This window comes from Esox lucius, chromosome 7 (genome assembly GCF_011004845.1).
Source record: "Esox lucius isolate fEsoLuc1 chromosome 7, fEsoLuc1.pri, whole genome shotgun sequence".
Classification (NCBI taxonomy): domain Eukaryota; kingdom Metazoa; phylum Chordata; class Actinopteri; order Esociformes; family Esocidae; genus Esox; species Esox lucius.
Window position 1 is genome coordinate 15,443,106 of NC_047575.1, and position 26,916 is coordinate 15,470,021.

At 42.9% G+C, this 26,916-nt stretch overlaps 1 protein-coding gene across 1 annotated transcript in view; it reads left to right on the plus strand.

The window, feature by feature from the left end:
- Positions 1 to 26,916, plus strand: part of pcdh1a (protocadherin 1a) — an 84,787-nt gene that overhangs the window by 39,109 nt on the left and 18,762 nt on the right. Inside the window, exon 4 of the mRNA XM_010870385.4 lies at positions 26,464 to 26,683. Coding sequence (XP_010868687.3) covers positions 26,464 to 26,683 — 220 coding nt within the window. The remainder of the gene's footprint in view (positions 1 to 26,463; positions 26,684 to 26,916) is intronic.

Consider the following 26,916-nt stretch of genomic DNA (forward strand, 5'->3'; position numbering starts at 1 on the left):
TATTTCTTTTTCCAGCTGAGAGCTTGTTTGTGTCTCTCAGCCTGCGTGCTACGCTGCTGGCCACGGTCACTGACTCAGAAACAATTACCTATGGGGGACCCTGATGACTTGAACATAATTTAATTAATTCTCCTTGATTTCACCGGTTCTAATGCTCACCAGACAGTCGTGTGGTTATGGCTGCTTCAGAAGCTACCTCCAGAGAGCCCCAGTAAATGCTACAACCTTTCCCTATAAAGGGCAACTTAACCTCAAGCTCACCTGGGGCAGGGAGAGCACAGAGCACTTAGAGAACGCCATAGAGGGAATGTGTGGTATTACTTGATGTATAGAAAGACATGTGGGCATGTGCATCATGATGGCGAGTTTGTATGCCGTGGCTATTGGGGAGTGGGAGGGGGGTGGACGCTGAGACCAGCAAAGAGTTTGCCATCTGGAGGAGTGGAGCCACTATTGCTTTTCACCTCAGAGTTAGGGTCAGATGAGGTCAGAAGATAAGGGGAGATGAGCGTCAGAGGACAAGGAGAGGAGAAACTATCTTGAGTGGGAAGGTCCAGAGGTGCGTCCCTTGTGTCTGAAATGGAGTGTGTTGCTAGGATACAGGGGAACAAGACGGGGTGCCTTCTCAGAGCATACAGAGAGGCTGTGTGGATTTAATTTCAGACACACTAGGGCAAATGATTAGAGAACACTTTAGCCTTATATGGTAAGAATGCCTATAGTGAAACATATGGTTTCGAGGCGATACACAGAAGTGCTCCATTATGTGATCTGAAACGGGCAGCAGATATCCAAGGCTCTCGCTCACTCGGGGGCGAATTGAAGCCGACACACTAGAACACACAAGATGGTGTCAAAAAGGAGAAAATCATTACACCTTAGCAGCTCTGTCTATGCATAATTTAAAGGGAAGATGTATCAGTAATTGGCAGGGTTTAAACATCTTGAGCTGAGGTAATTGAACAGTCTCCCCTCTAATGGAAGCGTGTCGGACATGGTCTTCTATCCAGCCAACAGTGACTGACGCGGAGGGGGGGTGGGGGCGGGTAAATAAACTGCAATGCCTTCTTTCCGTTATCGGGTCTGCAGCTGTTTAAATGAAGATATTGAAGATATTGTGATGAACAAGAGCTGGGTCATGGTGGCGTTGTCTAGCCGCTGGCTTTATTGCACTCCTCTTTTTAAACATTCATCTTAATGATAAACTGGCTGTTAAAAGCTCTCGAGCAGCCCAGAGTGTCATTGGCTTTTCTGCTCTGATCTTAACCCCTACACTATTAGAGCTGCACCATTAGGTCTAGTGTTTCATGCATCTTCTCCTCTTCTGTTCTGCCCCAGCAGGGTAACTGTGTCTATCTGCCTCAACTGTGCAGTCAAGTAATAACACTAGATGGTTGCTGTGCATTTCCAGTGAGGATTACAAAAGAAAAATCGCTTTGAAGATACACTATGCCAGCGGGGTTAGCTTCTCTGAGAAAATAATATAGCGTCGCTACCCTTTTAGTGCACAGTGGGCTGAACATTCCAATGCCAGGAATTGGAGTCACATGGAGATGTGGTTATATTGAGGACACTCCCATTGCAGTTCCAATGCAGGCCAGGGCTGTCCAGTCCATTCATGAATCACTGGTGCAGGGAAGGAAGTGCAGGAGAAAACCACCAGCTCTCATAAATAAAACAGGAACCTGCTAGCATCTGCCACTGAATCACCCAGCCCAGCACTACTTCGTCTCTGTTATGTAACTGGGGGGAAAAGAAAGCCTAGCGAACCTACCGCATAGACCAGGGAAAACCTGCCATCACCGCATTCAACTCCAACAGTGAACCTCTCTCCCAGTGTTCACCTTGGAGACACCTGCTTTATATCCGCCAAATGTTGCACAACGAGGAGAAACACCCACTTCTTTTATGAAGGGATGGGGGAGTTGGTATAATGGTACGATAAAGTACATTTTCATTCCTTCCTATTGATTCAAGATGGTCACCTGGATTTGGGTTTAGGTATTGATTTGAGATGTTAGGGATGGGATGGTTATCTGGTGCAGGGAATCGTTATTTGTAATGTCTGTATTGGATTTCAGCACACCCTCCTGGGGACACTCTAGACACCCTCACATCAAAATGCCACTAAAATGCCAGCAGGGAAATATAGGCATTTTTCACAGACTCTCACTCTACCAACGTTTGAAATAAGAAAAAGAACTGGCAGAATTCCTGGAGTGGTTCATTACAGTCAGCAAATATCACCGTTCTCATGTGATCCTCATTCATTTGAACAACATCACTATCTGCTTAGGAATATTAGCTATAGCATTACAATGGCAGGGACTCAAATGTACATGAAAATAAACTAGTTAAGACAAGCCAATTGTTTGTGCAGTTTTTTTCTCTCTCCAGTATTGTCATGCATAGTATAATAGAGTTGGAGCTGAAACTTTAGTTCAATACTGAACAACATGCTCTACATTTGATGAAGTGGATCAAAGCTGAGCCACCCGAGCTGACTTGAAATATTTTCCTCTCTTACTTTTCCTTATTTATTTCCATCCTGACAAGTTAATGTGGGGCCCTTTGATATGAACTCTGACAGTGTTAGGAGTTGTGTCTTCATATGTCTGCCTTCTGTGTTTATGGTGAAGGCAGATGTCAGGCTGAGACACTTCTAGAAAATGTCACACGGGCTGGTTCCATCTTTAAGTTGGATGCCTTGGTTAGAGAAGATTGCGGTCTATGAAAACGTTATGTAGATTTAATGAAAACTGGAGATGCTAGTCATTGTATAAACCCAATCAACATTTCCCTTGTGAAACCTCGGCCTGCGTGTGTTCATAAATGCCTGTGTGGATGTTTATGCCCACACTTTTATTGCAGGCAGTGAAGCACTTCCTGCTGTGTAACAATGTCCAATTAGTTTCTATACATTTTTGCTAATAACAGTAGTTTAGTGTCACTTTCAATACCACATATTTTTATCATTATGCATATTTTAAATATACTGTGTATATTATAGATTTGCACTATATTGGAAATAACTGACATTGCGATATTTTGTTTTTCTGCGATATATATTGTGATATGAAAAACAGGGGATATCTTCAGAAAGAGCTTTGGCTATCAACTTAACAGTCTGTATCCTTAATTCTTCCACAGCCCCATTCTCTACAATAAAAATTTATGAAACTTTGAATTTTTTTTTATTTCAGAACAGGTTGCTAGGTAATAATACGTAACAGTAATAGTATAGCAATAGCAACAGTAGTAAAATAGAATGCGCAATTTGGCATAACTTACCAACTGCAAAATGCAGTCTGTGGCCAAAGCACCGCAATCTGGTCCACTTGTTCAGGGCGGCAGCCTTTACCATGTTCGCGGCATTGTCTGTTGTAATACAGACGACTCTCATCTAGGCCCCAATCAGCTAAAGCTTCTCTCATCCCTGTTGCAATGTTCTTACTTTTCAGGTGGAAGTCCTCATTAATAAAGTGTACGGTCAGACTTATGTAGGGCTCCGTTGTACTGCTGGACCACAAGTCTGTTGTTGCTGTATAATATTCTACTTGTGACAGCTCTGTTTCAACTTGTGCCTTGCATTTCCCGTACAGCTCTGGGATGGCAACTTGAGAAAGATAGTTGCGTGATGGCATTACATACTGCTTGTCAAGCGACCGGATCATGTTTTTAAAACCCTCTTTGGTAACCGTGTTAATTGGTACCATGTCTTTTCGGCAACGTGAAATGTTATTGAATCTGTGATTTTTCTCTGCCGTTTGGAACTTTTCTTGTATGGTGTTTTAGCTTTGGACGGCATTGAGAGGCTTAGCCCTCGTCATACGAAGATTTGTGGTGCCGCCTTAAATGATAAAACAATTGCGGATGCATACATCGCAATGTCGATGCTGAAACGACATATTCTGCACCCCTAGTATATACACTACCATTCCAAGTTTGGGGTCACTTTTGAAAGCAAATTATTTTCCCATTAAAATAACATCAGAATCCCAGAGTCATCTCTTCAATGTTGGTGTTCAGACTGGTGTTTTGCGGGTACTATTTAATGAAGCTGCCATGCAGTTGAGGACCTGTGATGTGTCTGTTTCTCAAACTAGACACTCTAATGTATTTGTCTTCTTGCTCAGTTGAGCAGCGGGACCTCCCATTCCTCTTTGTGTTCTGGTTAGAGCCAGTTTGCTCAGTTCTGTGAAGGAAGTAGTACACAATGTTGTACGAGATCTTCAGTTTCTTGGCAATTTCTTGCATGAAATAGCCCTAATTTCTCAGAACAAGAATAGACTGATGAGTTTCAGAAGAAAGTTCTTTGTTTCTGGCCATTTTGTGCCTATAATGGAACCCACAATCTTGTGATGCTTCAGATACTCAACTAGTCTAAAAAAAGGCCTGTTTTATTGCTTCTTTAAACAGCACAACAGTTTTCAGCTGTTCTAGCATAATTACAAATGTTTTTTTGTGATGAACTTGGATTAGCAAACACAACTTGCCTTTGGAACACAGGACTGGTGGTTGCTGATAATGGGCCTTTGTACACCATGTAGACATTCCTATAAAAATCAACTGTTTCCAGCTAAAACATTAACCTTGTCTACACAATATGTCTGATCTATTTGATGTTTTTTAATGGGCAGAACATTTGATATTCTTTTGAAAACAAGGACATTTCTAAGTGATCACAAACTTTTGAATGGTAGTGCCATTTCAGAGATGCTCTGACACAGTCGTCTGGCCATAAAAATGTGTCCCTTGTCAAAGTTGCTCAGGTCTTTACTCCTGCCCATTTTTCCTGCATCCAAAACCTTGACTATGAGAACATATTGTTCACTTACCATCTACCCAGGCCTTGACATGTGCCATTGTTAGGAGATGATCAGTTATTCGCTTCAACTGTGCGTGGTCATAATGTTTTTGCTCATTAGTGTATGTATTTTTTTTTCTTTCTTCACCTAATCACAAAAACAAAAACGTATTTTGCAAAAACAAAAATATAACTGGCACCCCAACACAAACAGATGCACAAGCTAGCACAGAATCATACCACAACAATACATCAAAAACATACACATGTCCTTGTGAAAAACTTTCCGTAATGATTTAAATGTACTTACTGGCAAAAGGAAAACAAACTTGAGGTCATTTTTAAGCATGTTCTAGTTATGCAGAGTATGAAAATGGAAACCAGAAGCCATTATTGTTGTAAATCTAAAACTATCCAATCCTATGTTCTAGCACCATATTTTATCATTTTAACCTTGATAAGTGTCAGATATGCTGGATGCTTTTGAAAAGCGCTTTGTAAATAAACAAAAGATAATGCTGCTTTCTTTACTACAAATAGAGCAGTCCACCCATGTAGACATAAAACAGTGATAGGCAGCATCAGTAAGATATAGACACTGCTGGTGTTCTGCTGATATTTTTCGAGACATATGTGCCCATCGTTCATCCATATGTCCTCAATAACTGTGATGCATAACGTTTTCGCTAAATTATTCCCTGTAACAGATAATAGAAAACCAAATACTTTTTGATATCGCAACAATCCATCAAATTAATATAGAACTGACATCATGCATAGAACCTCACACACACACATGCTGTTATCTTCACGTATTGAGGCATTTTATGTAAGTTGAGTGGATTCCCAGAGTGATACCCTTGCCTCTATTTCCATCCCCATAAAGATACCATGACAGCTTAAATGACTGAGGAGACATATGAAGAAACCAAGCGGCTTTAGTGCAATAAATTGTCGCTCGTTGTTCAATGGCTCTCCAAACTGTTTCTGTTATTGAGACTGAGTGCAGTAAAGTCTAACATGAATCAGGCCCTATTAGTTTGCACAGACGCCCAGTAGTCTGTGACTGACTGACATAGAAAACTCATCCATCTACATGGCTGCAGTGGACAGTTTAGAAATCTGGTCCTGTCACTGTGCTGATGGACAGACAGGGTCTAACACCATGGTTTTTATTTACCTGCCTCCTCTGCTCTGCTCTGCAGTGGTGGGCTGGAAGCCTGGCGCTCCTGGAAATGTGATTTTAAAGCCTCTTCTATCCGCTTTTTAGGATTTGCAGCATAGCGGATCACATCCATTTGAGTCTCGCCACGCTTAAGCTATCAGCAGCCCAATGGGATGCCCATAACACACAGGGCCCTCCCCTTTTTTTCTCTGACATCATTTAGACCCGCATAATACCCCCCGGATACCTTTCAAATAGCTAAATCCATCTGCTAAGTGTCTTACCATCAAAACTTCAGAACTGCTGCTTTAGATTAATGAAATGTCCTCTGTGTAAAAAAAGATGAGACAGACGTTGCATCTCTGTCCTTGCAGCCTAACAGGCTATTTCATGGATTACCTGCTCACTCTGAAAATGATCAGGTAATTGGAGATAGCACCACTCTAGTCTCTAGATAGTCGCGTGTCAATGCTAATATTAAGTTGGCATAATAATTGGGCTTCAGATTGTCAAGGCATATTTAGGACTTCATAGAGTCCCGGTAGTCTTTTCTTATACACATGGGAACATGGAGCCAGATGGAGACTTGGGAGAATAGACTTTATTCATCCAATTGATGTGGAAAACAGTTCATCGACACTGATGATGTTTGAACGGTGTGAGGAAAGGAGTGTAGTTCCTGTGTGGTGGACAGGCATCAAAGAGAAGGCTAAGGACAGGGTCCTTTTTGTTCCTTAATGTGGGCACAGCAAGCAAACCTCCCCCAATTCAGAATCCAATAGTTCAATTCAATAGCATAATGAACACATTGTAATTGTGAATGGAGGGGCACTTAGGCTCAGTATTTATAGGGAAAACAGGCCACAGAGGACTCGTGGTAATTATAAAACATTTTAATGCTGTTGATATACTAATGAGTGTCCATTTTAGTAAGGCTGGATCCAACAGACCACCTGTTCTCTTCATTCACTGGCGTGTACTCAAGGGGCCTTATTCACTGCAGCTTTACAAATGGTTAAAAGACAAGCCGCCTAATTGCACAGGGCATAACTTAACTCGTATGGTGATGTGTCCGTTTTGATGGATGATGAAATTTCCTCTCCCAGGCCTGATTACAGATATACCAATAGCACAGTGTTCATAAAAGACAGTTATACATAACTACTATACAGATGGGATGTACAGACGCATCGCATTTTGATGGTTGGCAAACAGCTACACAAAATGTTAATAATGTGGATTTTAATAAATTATTTGTAAGGGTTGATACATGTTTTTGTTGGACCGCGTATGTGGAGTTGGCCAAGAAGAGTGAATGTCTCCGACAGACAAACTACCTATTGCGAAATAGCAAAGTGGTAGAGATGCAGACTGCCTCACAGGAGACCGGGTATGGCTGGGTAAAATAAAATTCTTGTTTGGACTATTTTAAATTGATTCTCAATATCCAGAAATTGATTTTATAAATCCGTGCATTTTCTCTTTGGATTTTGTTAATGAGTGGGAGGTTAGAGAGGAAGAACCAGCCATCATGACAGAAAATGCTGCTAATATGATACATGATGCGGCATTGAAGGAGCTGCTTCACATCGTCTGTTTTGCACACATTGAATTTACCCTCACAGGCCGCTCTCAGACTTCCAACCATCGCATGTTTGGTCGGGTGAGGCGCGTTGGAAACTTTTCTCACCGTAGCACTAAGACCAGCGAGCCATGTGCTTAAAGAGAAGCAGAAGTTGCTAGACCGGCCTTTACCCAAGCCGCTGGTAGACGTGGTGACCCGGTGGTAGACGTGGTGACCCGCTGGTAGACGTGGTGGTAGACGTGGTGACCCGCTGGTAGACGTGGAGGACCCGCTGGTAGACGTGGCGGTAGACGTGGCAGTAGACGTGCTGGTAGACGTGGCAGTAGACGTGGTGGTAGACGTGGTGGTAGACGTGGTGACCCGCTGGTAGACGTGGTGGTAGACGTGGTGACCCGCTGGTAGACGTGGTGACCCGCTGGTAGACGTGGTGACCCGCTGGTAGACGTGGTGGTAGACGTGGTGACCCGCTGGTAGACGTGGTGGTAGACGTGGTGACCCGCTGGTAGACGTGGCGGTAGACGTGGTGGTAGACGTGGTGACCCGCTGGTAGACGTGGCGGTAGACGTGGCAGTAGACGTGCTGGTAGACGTGGCAGTAGACGTGGTGGTAGACGTGGTGGTAGACGTGGTGACCCGGTGGTAGACGTGGTGGTAGACGTGGTGACCCGCTGGTAGACGTGGTGACCCGCTGGTAGACGTGGTGACCCGCTGGTAGACGTGGTGACCCGCTGGTAGACGTGGTGACCCGCTGGTAGACGTGGTGACCCGGTGGAATGGTGATCCAAGAAAGATTTTAGCAGCAGCCAGAAACCTCGGCAGCTCTGCTGTCACTAGTGATGTGGAGTTCTCAAACTTTTCATTCTCTTTGAACCTATTCAACTATTCAACTTTTTACTGACTCAAGTATCTAGTGCTTTTTAGTGATTCCTTCAACTGTATCGTTCATTTGGAAGGTTTGTGGAGGATTTCTACAACATAGTTGGTTTCAAATGCGGTCCTCTAGCTATAAGTGCTCCAACCAACGGCTGTTTACATTTGCAGGGAAAAATAGAAGCCAGCCGGAATTATGAATATATGTTTAGAATGAATAGTTGGACACAGGTTGCAATAATGACTGAGATGATTGATTATTTATTTTGATAATACACACATATTAATATGAAAACATACACTGACTCAATTCAATGTTATCATTCATTTGAAGCAGAGTTCTATGAGCAGAGTTGTACAGTATCACTGTGTTCATGAGCAAAACAAATTCATTTTATTTATTGTTATTGAAGGTCACTTTTCTGGATGACTTGCAGTAATGGCAATTTATTTTAATTGTTTATGTCTGTTAAATAAAAAGAAAATCAATGTTATCTTTAGTAATTTATCATGTTATACAAGCTAAAAGGGTTCCTTGATGTAACAGCCATGCATGGCTGGGGCTGTCTTGGCCGGTAGATTTCTATGTTCAATGTATTTTAGTTCTCGTTAGTGAGTTTCTACGTTCTGTTTGGATCCCCTGTGTTCATTGATTTCACCCGTGTCTAGTTTAGCCCTGTCGCCTGTTTCTTGTTTACCCCTGATCATGTTCCTGTTTTGTTTCCCCAGTTCCCTGTGTTTCTTGTCGGTCATTATTTTATGTGTTGTTGCTGTTCCAGTCTTTTCTTCTTGATCCTGTTGTTTTTAAGCCTGTTTATTAAAAGTCCTAGTTCTACCACCTCTGCGCCTTTTTCCTGCTACCTCCACAACTTGGCACTGGAGCTGTTCCGTAGCCTTCAATCTCAGAAGTAATATTTGTACTGTCATTATCAATGTATACAAATGAAATCAAACCTTGAATCAGGACCTTGTGATTCCAGATCATTGCTGATACCCAGCCCTAAGACCAGGTGTCGGATCTGGCCAGGGACAAGAAAGATCAGTGGAGGATAAGCTGGTCGGTAGGTACATACAGTAAAACAAGAGGACAAGCCAGAAGGAAAATACTGCCTATAACTGTCCGCGGAGGCAGGAAATTCGCAACAAATGCGGGCCTGTTCACAGGCCTTTGAAAAGCAGAGCTGGTATGGAACGCAGTTTGGCTCTTTGTGTCTCAAAATGGGCGTGTTAAATAGCAATATTTAACACAATGAGCCGATTCACCAATCAGCACTTGAATATGAACTATTTGGAATTGATTCTTTACGTATACATAGTTTTTTAAACATAAGGATTACACTATAATAAGTCATGTTTATGTCACAGGGATTCATCAGTATGTATGTAATGATGCCGGGAACCTTGCAGTACTTCGTTCCTGGTTAGAAGGAAGGGATAACTCTCCCATTCCATTCCTGAAGGTAGCTAGGACAGCTGCCCCCGCCCCACCACCCCCCTCCCCAACAAACATGCAAACATACAGTAATTCAATTATAAATCCTTGTTGTAACTGGGAAAACTGTCCAGAACCAGTTAGCTGATGAACCGAAGTGCTTCACAATCTGTTTAATTTAGAAAGCTAAGCAGCAAGGTGTCATCATTTCATTTTTATAGTTGGGGATGCGGTTCGATCAACTAACACACAGGCTATAGCTACTATTGACGTTAGCTAGTTGGCTTTGGGGCAGCAGGGTAGCAGGCTAGATTGTTTGTTATACTGTTATTCCGGTGAACTTTTTAATATACTACACTTTTAAGCTATTAAATGTGCATTATTAAGGTGTTTGAGGATGAAGTGCATGCCCATGTTGACTGCATCATCCATGTTTTCCCACAATGACAAAAGCTAGCTAACAGGAATTACCTTCTTTACCATTTTTCTATTTTCCCTGCTTGTTGAGCAGTGTTCACGGGCACTCCCAACATCTCTGCCTAGGTAGAATTCTGCTCACCACCAACACTCTATTGAAAATGAATGTGCCACCACAGCCACCGGTTGCTGTCTGAAACCGCCTAGAACTAATATAGCTTGCCAAAAAAATGTTTTTTGAAATTTATTTCACATAATATATCTAGCTTGGTGACATCCCTGTTTTGTAAGTATTCATTGTTCTGTAGAATATTCGTCAGGGACAAGGACTTATGGGTACAACTACTTAGACTGGAATTTCCGGCCTCCCACTTTTTTGGTATTTACGGCGGACTCCTGTTCCAAGTTCCTGGTCCATGTTGTAGGATGAGGTGCAGGCCCATGTTTATTGCATCGTCCCTCATTGACAAAGCCTCAATCTATTTCATGACACTTGGAGATCACCAACATGGCATTGCAACATCATTAAAATGATTGTCTGTTCTCAAGTTATAAAGTCATTGTAATTACCAAAAACACAAGTCGACTGGCTACTAGGTATCTAGACTTGGCCCATTAATAGCTGCTCTTCAAGCCCCCACCCTGGCTCCCCACAGTACACTTTACCCACGGGCCGGCTGAACTAAGCTTGCCTAGTTTCTCTTTCTTTTTTTATTTAGGGCAACTTATGTCTGGCATTTTAAAGTGGAAATTTGTGGAGTTGACATTTATTTTGAAATCCTGAGAACGCCACAATGTTGCATCAACAACGGGATGACCGATTTCAAATACGTCCCTTGTAGTGTTTTAACACCAAGGAGGCATTGATCAGTGAATGTGTTTATCGATTATGTCTCTGCAGTCTGCAGACTGTCATACTGTGCCACTGTCATACTGTTTTGGCTTGCTCTCTAACATGACATTATACAAGCTTACAAAAGCGAAGGTAAAATGTAAGTGAATCCAGTTTGGCGGCGTGTTCTGTAACTTCATAGGGAATAGAGGAGCGTGTGGGGCTAGAGGGGGAGGCAACAGAGAGTGAAGAATCATGGGCTGTCAGAACCATGTCTGTCTAAGCTTTCGGAATCCAGGAAGCTAATGCTGTTTGATGTATTAACCATGAGGGAGGGGGCAGTTAGCGTGTGTGTTTGTGTATGTGCTTGAGAGAGTGTCTATGTTCATTCTTGTATGTTTGAGTACCTGTTTGTGTGTGTGTGTGTGTGTGTGTGTGTGTGTGTGTGTGAGACAGAGACGGAGTGAGAGGGAAGGAGAGAGAGTGTGTGCCTGTGTTTACACTTTTGTGTGAGCACCTGTGTGTGTGTTTGTGTGTACGGTACGTTAATGTTAGAGAAAGCTACTGTTTTACTGATGCACTAATCATGTGAGATTGAAAGGGTCTGTGATGAGTTGGCTGGATCCATCTTCCATCTGAGTCTCGTTTGGGTCTTTCGAGTAAACACTGTTCACTGTGAAATTAGCATAGCTGTTTTTCTAACCGGCATAGAATCAGTCAGTTGTGGGTGTATGTATCTGGGTAAACAGTGTACGTGTTTTTGAGCCCGTGTGTGTGTGTTTGTGTGCATTTCTATGTCTATAATTTGTCAGCATGTCAGTTCTGTATTAATGTAATGGACAGCAGCTCCATTACCAGATGTATCATTGTGTTTAGTGATGCCGGCCTGTCCTGATGTGTAATTTATGGGCTAGTGATTGGGGGATACATACCGAAGGAACAATACCTTCCTTCCTGTCCCTCCTCCCTGTCACTGTATCTTATCTTATATTGGTTATCTCATAGTAGTCCCATATGATGACACGTACGGTTAGCCTGCAAGCCATAGCAATTACAGTCAAGTCCTTGCCTGTGTTGCTGAGTTTCTTTACCACCTCCACCCAGAAAAAGGCAATGGTGCTTTGTTTCAATTGTAATAAGCGAGCTAAAAACATAGGCTGGTCTTTTTTTAAGCATTTCTCTGCCTTAGCTAATGGTACAAAGCTGTTTTGTATTGCCCTTCTACTGTGTAATAGTAAATCCATGTTCTAGCCTGTGGGTTACAGGGACGATTTTATATTTTGACACTTAAATTTGCTGTACAGCAATTATATTTATGAGCACGGTGATAACTTGTACCTCTAGAGTCCCAAATACATCCATCTGTGTTTATTAAAAGTTAAAGAAAAGCTTGGCTTGCTGGTTCTATAAACTGCATTGTTATACGGGCATTGCAGCTGTAACAAAATGACACCGAGACACAGACTTTCCACTGTAAGAGTAAAAAAAAAAAGAACTTTTTTAAAAGTTACTCAAAACATAATAAACATAATACTCCACGTATTTCCACTCAACAAATGATTAAAAAACGATTCCTGAAAGGACAGTGACGATGTAAAGTACTCCAGCTGAACTCGCTTCATCTGTAACTTCCTGGTGTTCACCGGACTTCCTGGTGTTCACCAGACTTCCTGATGTTCACCAGACTTCCTGGTATTCACCAGACTTCCTGGTGTTCACCAGACTTCCTGTTGTTCACCAGACTTCCTGGTGTTCACCAGACTTCCTGGTATTCACCAGACTTCCTGGTGTTCACCAGACTTCCTGGTGTTGGCAAAGGGCTACTCATTTGTTCCAGACTGAGATTCTCTCTTCCTCCTCGCTCACCTGTCTCCCCCCTCTTCAGAATGCCATGCTGTCAGTGGGAGTTGACCATTCAAGCTTAACATTATTTTCATCTACCGTCTACCGCAAGGTCTCTTGTGACTCCCTTAATGAGCTTGACATGTTGATAAGCTCTTTCCTAGACTGCCTGTATATCATTTTCTTATATATATATATATATATATATATATATATATATATATATATATATATATATATATATATATATATAAATAATTATTTTGACACTCCAAACCATCAGAGCCACAAGGCATTGCCCGCTCTATCAGGTTTGCGCTCATAAAACATTCCACCAAACCCCTGAAACTTATTCAGAAGGTTGGAGCCCATCTGGTGTCCCTCCAGGTCACCCCACTCATCCACCCTCTCCTCTGGCTTCCAGATGAAACTTGCATCCACAAAACCATAGTGTTTGCCTACGGAGCAGCATGGGCAGCTTCTCCTCCCTACCTTCATGCTATGCTCAAACCCTCCCAGTGCCCTTAGTGTTGCCTCACTTGGTCTCTTGGCTGTCCTATGCCCAATTCAAACTTTTCCTTGCAACCCAATGGTGGAACCAGCTTTTCGGCTAGGATAAAAATCTGAAACCTTATTTTTTCAAAGAGTACCTAAAAAAAGACTGACAGCCACCCCTTCTGTTGCTTTCATGAACTAGTGCTTGCTATGTTTATTATGTTTATTGTTTGTTTTGTGTTCTGCCCAGCACAGACTTTTAAAATAAAAAAAATGCTGTCAGAAAGAAATCACTGTCAGTAATGATACAATACCTTGACTTTGAAACACACTCTGTAATGGAATGACAGGGTCCCTGATCTGTACAATACAGAAATGTGTCATTGTGGATGTCCTCTTGATGATTAAGTAACCTGAATTGGTACACATAGGTAGACAAATGTAATATACCCTTGTGCTCAAAAGTTTCCATACCCTTGGAGAATTGGTAATGTATGTACCATTTGTAAAGAAAACATGAGTGAGCAGGCAAAACATGTCTTTTATTGCTTATGGGATTGACACTCAACTGTAGGTCATAACAAAATGGCATAATCATAAAACAAAACATGGCAATAAATAAATGGCCCCCGTTCAAAAGTCTGCATACCCTTAGTTCTTAATACTGTGTATTGCCCCCTTTAACATCAATGACAGCATGCAGTCCTATGTAATAGTTGTCTATGAGGCCCCGAATTCTTGCAGGTGGTATAGCTGTCCAGTCAACTTTGCAAAATGCCTCCAGGTCATGCAAAGTCTTTGGACATCTTGCATGAACCGCACGTTTGAAAACACCCCAGAGTGGCTCGATGATATTAAGGTCAGGAGACTGTGATGGCCACTCCAGAACCTTCACCTTTTTCTGCTGTATCCTCTAGAGGGTCAACTTGGCGTTGTGCTTAGGGTCATTGTCATGCTGGAAAGTCCAAGAGCGTCCCATGCACAGCTTTCATGCAGAAGAATGCAAATTGCCAGTATTTTCTGAGAACATGCTGCATTCATCTTGCCATCTAATTTTACAAGATTTCCCGTGCCTTTAAAACTCACACCCCCAAAACATCAGTGAGCCACCACCATGCTTCACAGTGGGGATGGTATTCTGTTCGGTATAGGCCTTGTTGACCCCTCTCCAAACATAACGCTTATGGTTGTGACTATAAAGCTCGATTTTGGTTTCGTCACTCCAAATTACAGTGTGCCAGAAGGTGTGAGGTGTGTCAAGGTGTTGTCGGGCATATTGTAACCAGGCTTTTATGTGGCATCGGCGCAGTAAAGGCTTCTTTCTGGCAACTTGACCATGCATGTCATGTCATGCTCCTTGAAACAACCACTCCGTCTTTTTCCAGAGCAGCCTGTATTTCTCCTGTGGTTACCTGTGTCTTCTGGCAGATTTGGCTGAAATCTTTCTTAGTCTACCTGACATATGGGAATGTCCATGAAAGGAGCTCCGCTACATGGGAATGTCCATAAAAGGAGCTCCGCTACATGGGAATGTCCATGAAAGGAGCTCCGCTACATGGGAATGTCCATGAAAGGAGCTCCGCTACATGGGAATGTCCATAAAAGGTGCTCCGCTACATGGGAATGTCCATGAAAGGAGCTTCGCTACATGGGAATGTCCATAAAAGGTGCTCTGCTACATGGGAATGTCCATAAAAGGTGCTCCGCTACATGGGAATGTCCATGAAAGGAGCTTCGCTACATGGGAATGTCCATAAAAGGTGCTCCGCTACATGGGAATGTCCATGAAGGGAGCTCCACTATATGGGAATGAACGCTGCGCTCTATCATTTAGGCGCCTGCATTGAATGGTAGACTCATCCAAGAAGACTCCCCTGGGACTGGGACTGTGGGCCACCCAATTTAAATCTCCTGCGGGCCACCCAATTTAAATCTCCTGCGGCCCACTCTCCTGCGACCCATACTCACTCGACTCTACTTTACTGGACCCAAAACACTGCTCAGTTGAACTGTACTATACTGCATTGTACTGACCTTTACTCTACTGTACATACCGCTTAGTGTACTGTATGGCCAAATTTGTGAAACAAACATCTATGATTTAGTCTAACATCACAGATGTTCAGTGTGTGAGGGCAGTTTAAACTGAAATAAAAGAGAGCTCATGGGAAATTGTCTTTAAAACCTGGGAGTGCTGACATTAACTGAAGAGAGAGGGGTTGAGTGTGTCCACATGTTTTCATAGTGTTGCTTTGACAACCACTTGACAGAAAGAGAAAGAAAACAGCTGATCATAACAGCATGTCAGTAGGAGGCAGGACAGTAGCAGGTGACCCAGCTGTGGTTTGGGACTACTATGGCTTCTCTTTCTGTTAGTGATATTTTTGTCATTCCGTTTGTGAAAAGAAACATAATGACAGGTTTTAATCACTATACAAACGTTAAACCAGTGTCTTCTCAGTAAAACACTATAAATAATTAGCGGGTCTGCATGTCCTTGACATGTCTGTGAAGTTTCTTCATCCTCCCTTGAGAGGGAGAGACATTATAAGAAATCTTAAAGATATGTTGGTAACAAAGGTGCCAGGCAATATTTGTAGAACGACAGAAGGCAGATAATTTCTGAAAATCTTTACATGCATGTTGATGTAACTGTGCTTTGTTGGATTTTGATGTATTTTTAATACTTTTCAATATTTTGTATTGAGTTAGTCTCCGACCTTCCTGAATATTTTTTTTTCATATGTGAATTTACAAGGAAAGGATTGATCAAGGTGGTTAAGGTGAAGAGGCGCCTTGTTGTGTCCTGAATTCTATTGTTACTGTACGTAATGAACTGTAAGAAAAATGTAGAAGAGAAAATGGAATTCATGTGTTGATGAAGTTCAAAATGAGGGACACTTCTGTCAAATCCTATGCCATAATCTTCCAGAGATTAGGAGGGCAATTTATCCAAGGGGCTGAGCGAAATGCCCCTTTTCTAAAGAAAAACACATTTGAGTTGATAAAAAAATTCTGTCAACTTTTGCCATTTATTTCCCTTTATAGTTTGGTATCCCTAAGCATGGCAATCTCTGCATACACTATTTTTTTTACAAACCTTTCTTTGCTTTTTTGTGTCAGGAGTGGGGGCAGGCATTATGTCTTCATTATTCAGAAATATACTCTTAGCTTTCATTTGACATCAGAGTTGACATGCCCCTATGGAATGCACGTTAGTGTTCATGGGGCAAATGCCATATGCATTTAAATTCAGTGGATGACAATCTTTTCACCATATAAAATGCTTTGCCATCTATACACTGGCTTTGTCTCATGATTACTTGTCTAACCTACAACCTAACATAATATACATTTCTCAGAACAACTGACCTAGTCCAAAGCCAGTCCTACTTGACCCTACTAACCACTCACTGAAACCAGTGATAAAACTAGCTTCTTACGCATGCGGCAGTCTGAGCATCAAAGACTCCAGTTGTTCCTGAAGCGTCAACAGTGCTTTTCTAACGTTGTATGACAGAATGGCCCTCAGTACTGATAGGGTTCATCGTTTCTTGTCCTCTGATGACCAGCATTTGACATGATGAGCCATGAATATGTCAGATATGACTCAAATGAGCTGTGAAGGGACACTGGGACGGAATATTTATGCCAGATATTGTGCTTAGGGACTACCACCATTTCCCAGTGTCATTGGTTCAGCCATAATTTAATCAGATCTGTCATCAATCTCATCTCGGATCTATTGCAACAGAATCCTGTTTGAATCCTACAGCCTAGCCCCCATACTGTTGTTGGTTGTTGTGACCAACCTCAGTACTGCTCTCTTGAAGACATGCTGTGTAGGTTTCATTTTTAAAACCGTAGCAGTTCTCTCAGCAATCTGTTTTTAAAGACGCTGTTACGGCACGGCTCTCCATTTAGGTGGCTTGTGTCTTCGTGATGATATACTGCCTGCGTTCTTCTGTGAGTTTATCTCACCTACTCTGGGCCCATTGCGCGAGGAAAAAAAGCTTCTGATTTATGTTTTAGAGAGGGATAGTAAACATCCTTTCTTAATTACAAAGCCCTCGTCACAGCTTTACTGCACCCTGTAAAAAGCGAGTAAATGAGTGAGCGCTTGTCCAAACTTTTCACCCCTCCACGCGTTCCCAGTTAATTGGAAATGCTTGATCAATGCATTCTGATTACAAGGCTCAGCGGAGAGTTTGTTTCTGGCTTACGACAGGGCTTTTCTGCTGTTGACCTGCATTTTTTTCTCTCCCTGAACCTCTTCTTCTACAAGGGGGCATAGCACCCAGCCAAACCACCCTCCCCTGCCCAGCCATGTCCCTATTGATCAGTAATCAGCTTTTAATTCATTAATCGGGTGAAGTTGCGGATTCATCAGCCCGTCTTTGGGAGCCCGTCCTCTGGGCTGGATAGACACTGCTGCCACTGACTGAACGTTCAGCTGGATCATCTGGGCTGTTTGTTTTTCAGGCTTTGGAACGCGTCAGACTTTGATACCTTTGATTTGTCCCGACTACATTCTATCGAGCCTGCCCGGCCACATTATTGAGAGGCCGCAGTGAGACCCCAAGCACGTCTTGCTAGCTCAGATAGCGTAATCTCTTGATCTGATGATTTTTGGTTTGTTGTCTTTCTGCCTCATTGCACAGCGTTGGGGTCCTGCTGGATCCCCTGCTCTGCTGAGATAGATCAATGGAGGGAACATGTCCCACTGCTTTGGCACTGACAGGATGCTTGTAGCCAGAGATGAAAAAGGCAGCTTGGGATCTAATTAAGCGTGATTTTTTAATGTCATCAGTTCCTCGATTTGATAAGATGAAGGGTCCCCGTCACCTTGTTTCCAAACGGATCACTTAGAGCTCTGGAATGAGACGCAGATTTCCAAGATTCCCTGCCTCATAAAATGAGTTGTCAATCACGACTTCCATCTCCAACGCAGGCTAACAAATGACAAAGACGAGGACCAAGGCTATGAAAAGCTATTAATAGAGATACCGGGGGGGGGGGGGGGGGGGGTAAGAAAAAAAAAGACAATACCCGAGGAAGCTCAGTAAAGTCTTAAGCATGCTTGAAGGCTTTGTCATCTCACTTCACAATCCCATTATGTTCCACTTCTTTTAAGCAATTGGAGCACCATGCATGGCTCCCAGTCCATTGCTGAAGGAATAGAGATATTAACTCTGAAATGGGGGGAAGTTTAAGAGGGAAAAAGGTACCCACTAGGAAGTGGATATTGCAGATTAATTTCTCTGCTGTCTGGCTCTATCATTCGCTGCCCCCTGTCTTTCTTTTTCTCTCACTCTGTTTCTCTCTCTTTCTGTTACCCCCCCCCCACAGCCCCCCCGATTCTCTCTGTTTCAACACCTCTCCCCTCGTCGCCACGCATTCTTTCTCGCTACCTATCTGGCTTGATATTTAGGCTGCCTCTGCGGACCTGTCACTCAGCATTTTAAAACAGGAGGCCTGATTGACAATTCCTTGTGTGACTGGTTGTCATCTTCTACAGGGAGTTTTTTTCTTTCTTCCATTTTTCCATGTTACATAGAATGGGCGAGGTGCTGCGAATGATAACAATTATTGTCATTTTCTCATTATGTTGATTTATGCGGCTTCTTCTCCTCGTCACTAAAAGCCTCCGTGGCTCCGTTCCTTGTTCATCAATTCAGCCCTAGGGCTCTTAAAACAAAACGACTGAAGATCGAATAAGACTCATTACCTCTTTTTTTTCTACACAGTACGCGGTATAGTTTAATACAAAGACATGGGCAGCCTCACTTGCCCCAGGGAGTGGCAGAGAAAACCAGAGTGGTAGAGAGGGAAGCGAGACCAGGCAAAAGACAGTCAGCTTACTATAAGGTTGCGACGAAGTGCTCCAAATGGGTTGTGAAGGCAAACATATACTGTGTATAGGACCGCTATGCTTTCACCTTTTCAAGTTACGGAAGACCTATGCTGCCTGTCCTCTGTTATCATTCACTGTGGAGGAATGCATACAGCACTGGTGGAAATCTGACTTTCTCCCATTGAATCACAGTTTGTGCCTTTTGGATGTTATGAAATGGGTTTTCTGCCCATCTTAAAGGAAATGGAAGATGTCTCTGTGGCCTTGTGATATGAAAAATTCAATTTAAAAGGATGAGAGTAAGAATGGTGCACGGCCTATTTTCATTCCCCCACACCGAGAGATATGAGAATGATGTTCTATTGTGAGAGGGGAAATGATGCCAATCGTACTGCAGCGAAATTCCTTCATAATTCAATTCAATTTCCTCTAAATCCCAATGGCAAGCTACTCTGCCAAAGAAAGGGAGTGACAGAGAGACAGAAAGGGAGGGATGCTGAGGAAGATTGAGGGAGAGAGAGAGTGGTGCAGAGTGAGATTGAGACTGAGACAAAGGGAAGATATACTGTAGAGAGAATAGGATTTTGGAGCGAGGTAAGAGGGGGTACTTTTAAAAGATGCCAGAGTAAGAGACAATGAGGTCTAGACACTGGTGGTGGTAGCCACACGTCACGGCAGAGGTTTTAGATTTTTACAAGGGCTTGTAACAGCTGTCAAATCGAGTAACAGGAGGTTTTTTGTGAAACAGGTGGTTCACCAACATACCCCTTTTTCTACGGGATTTTAGTCAAATGCTTGGTCTGCTTTGGCTCTATTTTACCTCACAGTATGCATGTTTGAGGGTCAGGGATTTGTCCTCAAAGTTAATCTGCTGTGTGATTACGTAGTCGGGGGTCCGATGTAGCTCAGCTGGTGGAGCATGGTGCTTGATTGTGGGTTCAACTTCCACGGGGGGGCAGAACAAAAAAGAAGAAAAGATGAAAAAGTACGCACTCACCTCTGTAAATTGTTCTGGCCCAGAGATTCGGTTTAGTAACTTTAATGTTAAGTGTAGTCATTTGACTAAAATGTTGACACGGTCAATTAAATCGTTCTGTGAGGGCCCGTATCCTATCAGAGGTGAGCAGCGTGTTGTCCAACCGATGAGCTCATATGGGTTCATAACATAAACAGAACCTTATTCGACTGAAACTCTGTCATTAGTTAGTCCCTGTGGCAGTTTGTTAGCTGCCCTGCATGTAAATCCTGTAGCAGCATCCCCACTTAGTTATAGCCTGTTGTGAGCGTTCTCAGGCTCTGGCACTCTGGGCGTCTATGCGGGGATCAATGAGGCGCTTCCTCTGAAGGCATGCAGGAGAGCACAGGAAAAATGAGCTGCACGAACAAATATGACAATGAACGAGTGCGCCTCTGAAGAGATGCAGCAAGCATAAAATCATAGAAAGTGAAGCCGAAGCCAAAGAATTGCATACAGATGTGTTTTTATTTTCGATTTCACTCCAGTCTCCTCAATAACAACCCTCTAGTTTTTCCTCTGTCTATATCTCTCTCTATCATAACATTTTAGAAAAAAGATTTCTGAAGGAGTTCTTCTGCAGGCCCCAAAGATGATACATTTTTGGTTCCAGATTAACCCTTTTGGGTTTCCTTTCCACAGAGGGTTGTACAAAGCAGATACATACCAGAAGTGTTCATCATGGAACCAAAAGGTTTCTTTATGGATTCAAAAGGGTTCTTTATGGATTCAAAAGGGTTCTTTCTGAAATCAAAATGGTTCTACTTCAACTACAAAAATTGATTATTCCAAGAGTTGCCTCGCAAACAAAGAACAACTTCTTTCTGTCAGTGTATGTATTTTTTATTACTTCTTTTTTTTTTACTGTACAGTAGGTACAATAGCTTGGAGGTAAGCAGTGTGGAGTCTTTAAAGAGTCAGGGCTTATCAAAGAGACACAGCTACCAAAAACTAGAGGACAAGAGGGAGAGGGGGAGGGAGGGGCCTGGGGCAGGAAGCAGGGACAACAGAGAGAGAATAGAAGGGGGTCAACATGAGTTAGGTTGAGGGTGATGAGACTAGACTGGAGGAGAGGATGGAGAACAGAGGATACGGATGGAGTAGGGAAAACATTAGTATGAAAAGTGTATAGGAAAGAAGAAGCAAGTTGACGGCTAGATGAACATTACCCATGCTCTTCACTGTCCTTCTCACTGCAGAAAATCCCACACATTAAAGCACTGAAAGGGGAAAGGCAGTTAAAAACACATGTTTCTGTTAGTTTGGTGATATTGCCACAATATGAGGTCGAAATAGCACAAGCATTTTGTTAACATTACTAATGGGTTTGTTTTATGTTAGAGATTCTTGAAAATAGCACTGTTCTGGTTGGATGGCCGCTCATATGTCATACCTCTGTATCCAGTCGCATGATCAAACCGCTATTATTATTAGTGTATTGATTTGGTCCAACACAGTGCATTTTATGTCAATATTTGATGCCCTAGAAGACAGCTCCAGGACAGTTTGGAACGTCTCATTTGACTTACTACCCCAGCAGTCTTCTTCACTTTCTCGTGTGACCCTGCAGGAGGGTTCAACTGTTGTTTTTATAGTCTGTTGGATGTGTTTTTCATTCTTGTGCAAGACTCTTTAGAATAAAAAAGTAAGAACATTGAGGTACGTGTAGGAAATTGTAGTTAATTGTAGTATGTGTTTTTTTCTGAATGAAAACGGAGATTGAAAACCTCCTATTTTCTGACCTCCCCCACAAATTGGGAATACGGTCTTCCCTGTTGACCCCCACAGTCGAAATGTTGACTTTCCATGAACAGAAATAACACCATGCTGTAAGCCTGCTGTGTTAGTGTACATATAACTAGCTCGAAAATCTAAAGTACCATCTCAAGAAGTGCCCTGAGGCTTCATGCTATTTGGTAAAACTGTGGGGACCACTATCCTGTTTCTCTGGGTGTGGAAAACATCACAGGTCAGAAACAGATGGGAGGAGCATCAACGTTCTGTAAGGAAGCAGTCTCCAGACAATCCTGTCAACCAATCAGGGCTGTGTATGTAAATATCTTCACATTTCTTTCCTAATGCCGACAATGTAAGATTGAAAATGTCCGGAGCCAAGGGAGGCTCATGGGAAAAAAAAGCATGCATAGTTCATTTTTATTCGTTAGATACACGCAGGGATTTAATAGCGGTAGAGGGATGAGGAAAAAAATGTCTAAGACAGCATGGCCCCAACAGTCTGGAAATGCCATAATGTTGTCAAAGTTAAACCATGCATTTACTGCAGCCACTCTAAGCCAGTGTGAATGGAACTGCCATGTCAAATGACAAATCTCACTGTTCGCACGCTTTCATGTGAGCGGATTCAGGAGTAATGGTGTGAATTAATCCCTCGCAGACAACAGACCAAGCTCCCCCACCAGCCTCCTTGGCCTATGCTGAACTGAGGACGCCTTTTCTTCCATTAGAGCAACCCTTCTCACCAGACCACACCTAATGTCACAAGAACAGACCGATCCCGGCCTGCTCCATCGGCCAGCTACTGGCTTCAGGGCGTCATTTACACTCTGCGGTGCCAGGCCAAGCGACCCGTCCATCTGCACGCTCTCCTTTACCCATATCATGATCATCCGGTGTGAGGTCGATCGGCCGGTGATTTATCAGATGTCTATGTTGACATCATGCCCTGTGATTTCTCTTTAGCCCCACCCTCGGCACTTCCCGAGCTTCTAACCTCCAGAACCCCTTCCAAGTCTCCTCCACCCCCCCAAGCAGTGATCCTGCCTGCCAGCCTGATATCCCCTCTCCTGCTCTACCCTCATCCTTGTCTTCCCTCTGTTCCCCCTCCAGGCCTGGGGTGGCACTTGTGTTCCTACTTAAATGGGGAATCTTATTTCCCATCTGCATAGCCCCAGCCTACAGTACCATACATACTCAGGGAAAATGCTGACTTTCTGGAGCAATGCCTAGAGGAGCAGTTTAAGCAAGAATCCATATTTAAACAACTAAATGCTCCCTTACATTTAAATAGTAATGCGTCTGCCTTAGAGACCTTTAATCACAGTCTGAGAGTTCTCCTTGAGAATACCATTACCTCAGTCCATCCGGATAAAACAATAACCGGCTTGATTGAAATATCACAAGAACAATGGTAACAGATGAAAGTCCTCATACCAGAGGTCTACCTGTAGCTCGCAACCCCTTTAATGAATAGCTGTCCTAACCTTTCTGAGAGAACATGCCCTTTCGACTTGTTCCAAAACAAACTTGTATTGATAAATCTCACAAGTACCAAGCACTGCAAGCTCCCGTCTACTGTCTAATCGACAAATCATTAATGTTGTCTTACACCTGTTTATACATTTTTGGGTTAAATAGACACATTTCATGCTTGTTGGTGTTTAGCCATTTTAATGATAACTGTCTTGTGACTGGGCGGAAATACTTTTAACTGTTATAAATCTCACCAAAACCATCTAAAAACTGCAAAACCGAACATCAATTTTAGTTGTTTTTATGAATAATTGCAATATAGAACATTAAGAATTGAATAAAAATAACTGAGAGCATAGTTAGGGAAAATACAAAACACGAAAAATCTAAACTGCTTACAGTTTTTTATGAACCGTTATACTTCCAGGTATATTGAAAGACAATTTAGTACTGTATTGTGAACTTGTACATCCCGGGGTAGAGTTTCAGGGGAGAGGAGAAGAATGGGCCTATCTAAAAGCTTGCAACGTTTCATTTTTTTTAAAAGCTCTCATGGTAGGAAAGGTTGGAAACCTTGATGTACTGTGAACTAAATATATTATATCTGGGGCGCAGTGTAGGTGTTGGTGTTAACACAGTTAAAACAGCTATTTGCATTGTTCATGAGGCAATGGAAACACTGTATTTGCTCCTACAGCACATCAAGCAATTCCATTTTCTGTTCCCCACAAAGGGTTATGAGTAAATTTTTTCACAGTACATACATTAATGTACCAAATGGGCGCCGGCGTGTTGTTGCAAATCAAAGAATAATTAAGAGAAGAGAAATATAAAAGACGATGCCCAAAGACGCACGGGAATGCACACTCGCCCAATCACAAAAACAAATATGGACCCACGCAAATATAGCATGAGAAGGGGAGAGGGAAAACATTTAGAAGTACATGTTACAGTTTTTCTAAGTCACTATGGTACATTTCTTGAATCATCTTTAATGTTTGCAAACCAGTAAGTTCATTTCTTGAAACAATTCGTACAAACAGCACCACTCAATGGATTACCTGCAAAAGTCTGGAACTTGCTCGAAACCATTAGTTCATCTTGCAAGGTGATATGTTAAATCTGTCAATTAACATATCAGTGCCATCAGAATGACAAGTCCTTGTGTCATTGTTCACAAACAAGATAGTCAAAGTGCTTAATCATGTTGTCAATATAACACTGTAAGCTGGGAGCATTTTCTGACATAAACTATGGCTACAGTTTTGATGGCAATGATTAAAAAAGCACTTTATTTCTGCATGGCACATATCAATTTCGACAACACAACGTTACACGTTACTGTATGCGGGATAGTGATTGCAAGGGATTGGACGTAATTCACATTTACGCTTTTACTGTTGGCCTTTTACTATTTTACATTGCAAAGGGAAAAACGACAACATTAGAACGGTAAACATAGGAAATATCCCTTAGACAGAACAGTACATGCAGCGCTGTATGGAGAATTACAATGCAGTCTTTCTATACCTTGCTGATGTTCCGGTCTGTCTGGCCACAAAATCTCATCCACATCACAACGGAGATCTTCCCTTGCAATGCAGCACGGAAAGAATCTCTTGCAGTGTCTTATTCAGCCTCTGCAGGCGTCTGCCATGATGTCCTCACCTGCGACATCCATGGAAGACAGCAGGGTCATCTGAGTATGTGGCTGAGTATAGAAAATATGATTGACAGATTATGACAGCGGGTTCAACTCTTTTGCATTTAATTACTTATCCAATAAACGAATGCCTAGCTGTTTCCTGGGGGTAAGACTATTCAATGGAGAACCAGTATAATATATTTGATCAACATGAAATAAGCAATTGATAATGTAGGAAACAGCAGGCAATTGTGCATAATCAGTTGCATGAATGTACCAAAGCATTGGCAGTTTGTTCAAAAGGAATGAGAAATGGCTTTTATGATGTGTCCAAGTGACTAGATAATGTGGAGGTTGAACAAGTCGTTTGGAGAATTTCAATTGTGATCTGAGAAATGTACCAAAGCAACTGAGAGAAACTGTAAATTAGGTTCACATCGATGAATAATGCTCACTAAATTTGCCCTGTGCAAATGTCTGCCAGTAGTGGCTTCACTTCACCAAGCAAAATTCTGAGAATGTGGAAATACACTTAGCGAATAAATGTGATTCTGATCTAGGGCCTTTTTTGTATGGCAATCAAGGTTTGCCCTGGGCCACGCGGGAGGACCTTGTGTACCGCGGGGATCGCTTCAGAATACAGACAGGATGCACTGATTGGGTCTGAAACAAGGACAGAATGAATGGAAGAGAGGAGAGAAAGAGTCAATGAAAAAATGATGGATAATAAATGATTGATAGCAGCAAATGCATCCTGGCCAAGTGGACCGGGAGACCTGATTAACAGCCCGGTGTTGATAGCTCTAATGCATGCTCTTAAAGCCGTCCCAAATGGTTCCTGTTTACACTAACGTCACTGTCCTGGCGCTAAAATGGATCTGTTTAGTCGGCCTGGGAGAACGAGGGGAGGACGGAGGAGGCTGGAGCACACACCCGGGTTATTGATCTCACTCTTAGCGGCTCAGAATAGGGAATACGAGCATTTCTGCTGTGTCGGCGGTTTCCTCGGTTTTACGAGGAGTGTTTGTGTGCGTGTGTGTGCGTGTGTGTGTGTGTGTGTGTGCGGGCAGAGGAGGGTGCTTGCTTTCTGGCCACGGGAAGTCATCTATCTACTGTTGAAGATGTCCGTTTAGTAAACGCATCTCTGAAGTGGAGGAATTCCCCACTCAGGTCCATTACGGCTTCATAGAGGGCGTGGCCGCCTGTCACGTCACATATGCTCCTCTATTAATAAGGTTCTGCCCGTACTTTTATGTTGATGGATCTCTGCTGATCGAGTACTATTCTGGTTCCAGCTCCCCCACCGCAGAGTGACATTCTCCACGGCCAATCCGGTGCAGGATCTGCAGGATGCCTCTCAGCACAGTTACTATGACAGCGGCCTGGAGGAATCCGAGACGCCCAGCAGTAAGTCATCGTCCGGCCCTCGCATCGGGCAGCTGACCCTGCCTGAGGACCACTACGAGAGGACCACCCCGGACGGCAGCATCGGCGAGACGGAGCACCCCGAGAACGGTATGGCCCTGTGTCCTCTGTGAGTGGCCCCGGATGTGGCGTGGCGCTGCAGTCCGGGCGCTCTGGGTTTGGGAGGTGACGGGCCGTGTGTGTTTTGTCAGAGGGCGGACAATGTTTGTGTTAGTAACGGTGATGTGTGCCATGTTGGCAGAGAGCTATTAAAGTGTTTGCTGTTGTTTTGGATGCTGTGCTAGGTAGACAGACTGACAAAATAGATAGAAAGGTAGATATGT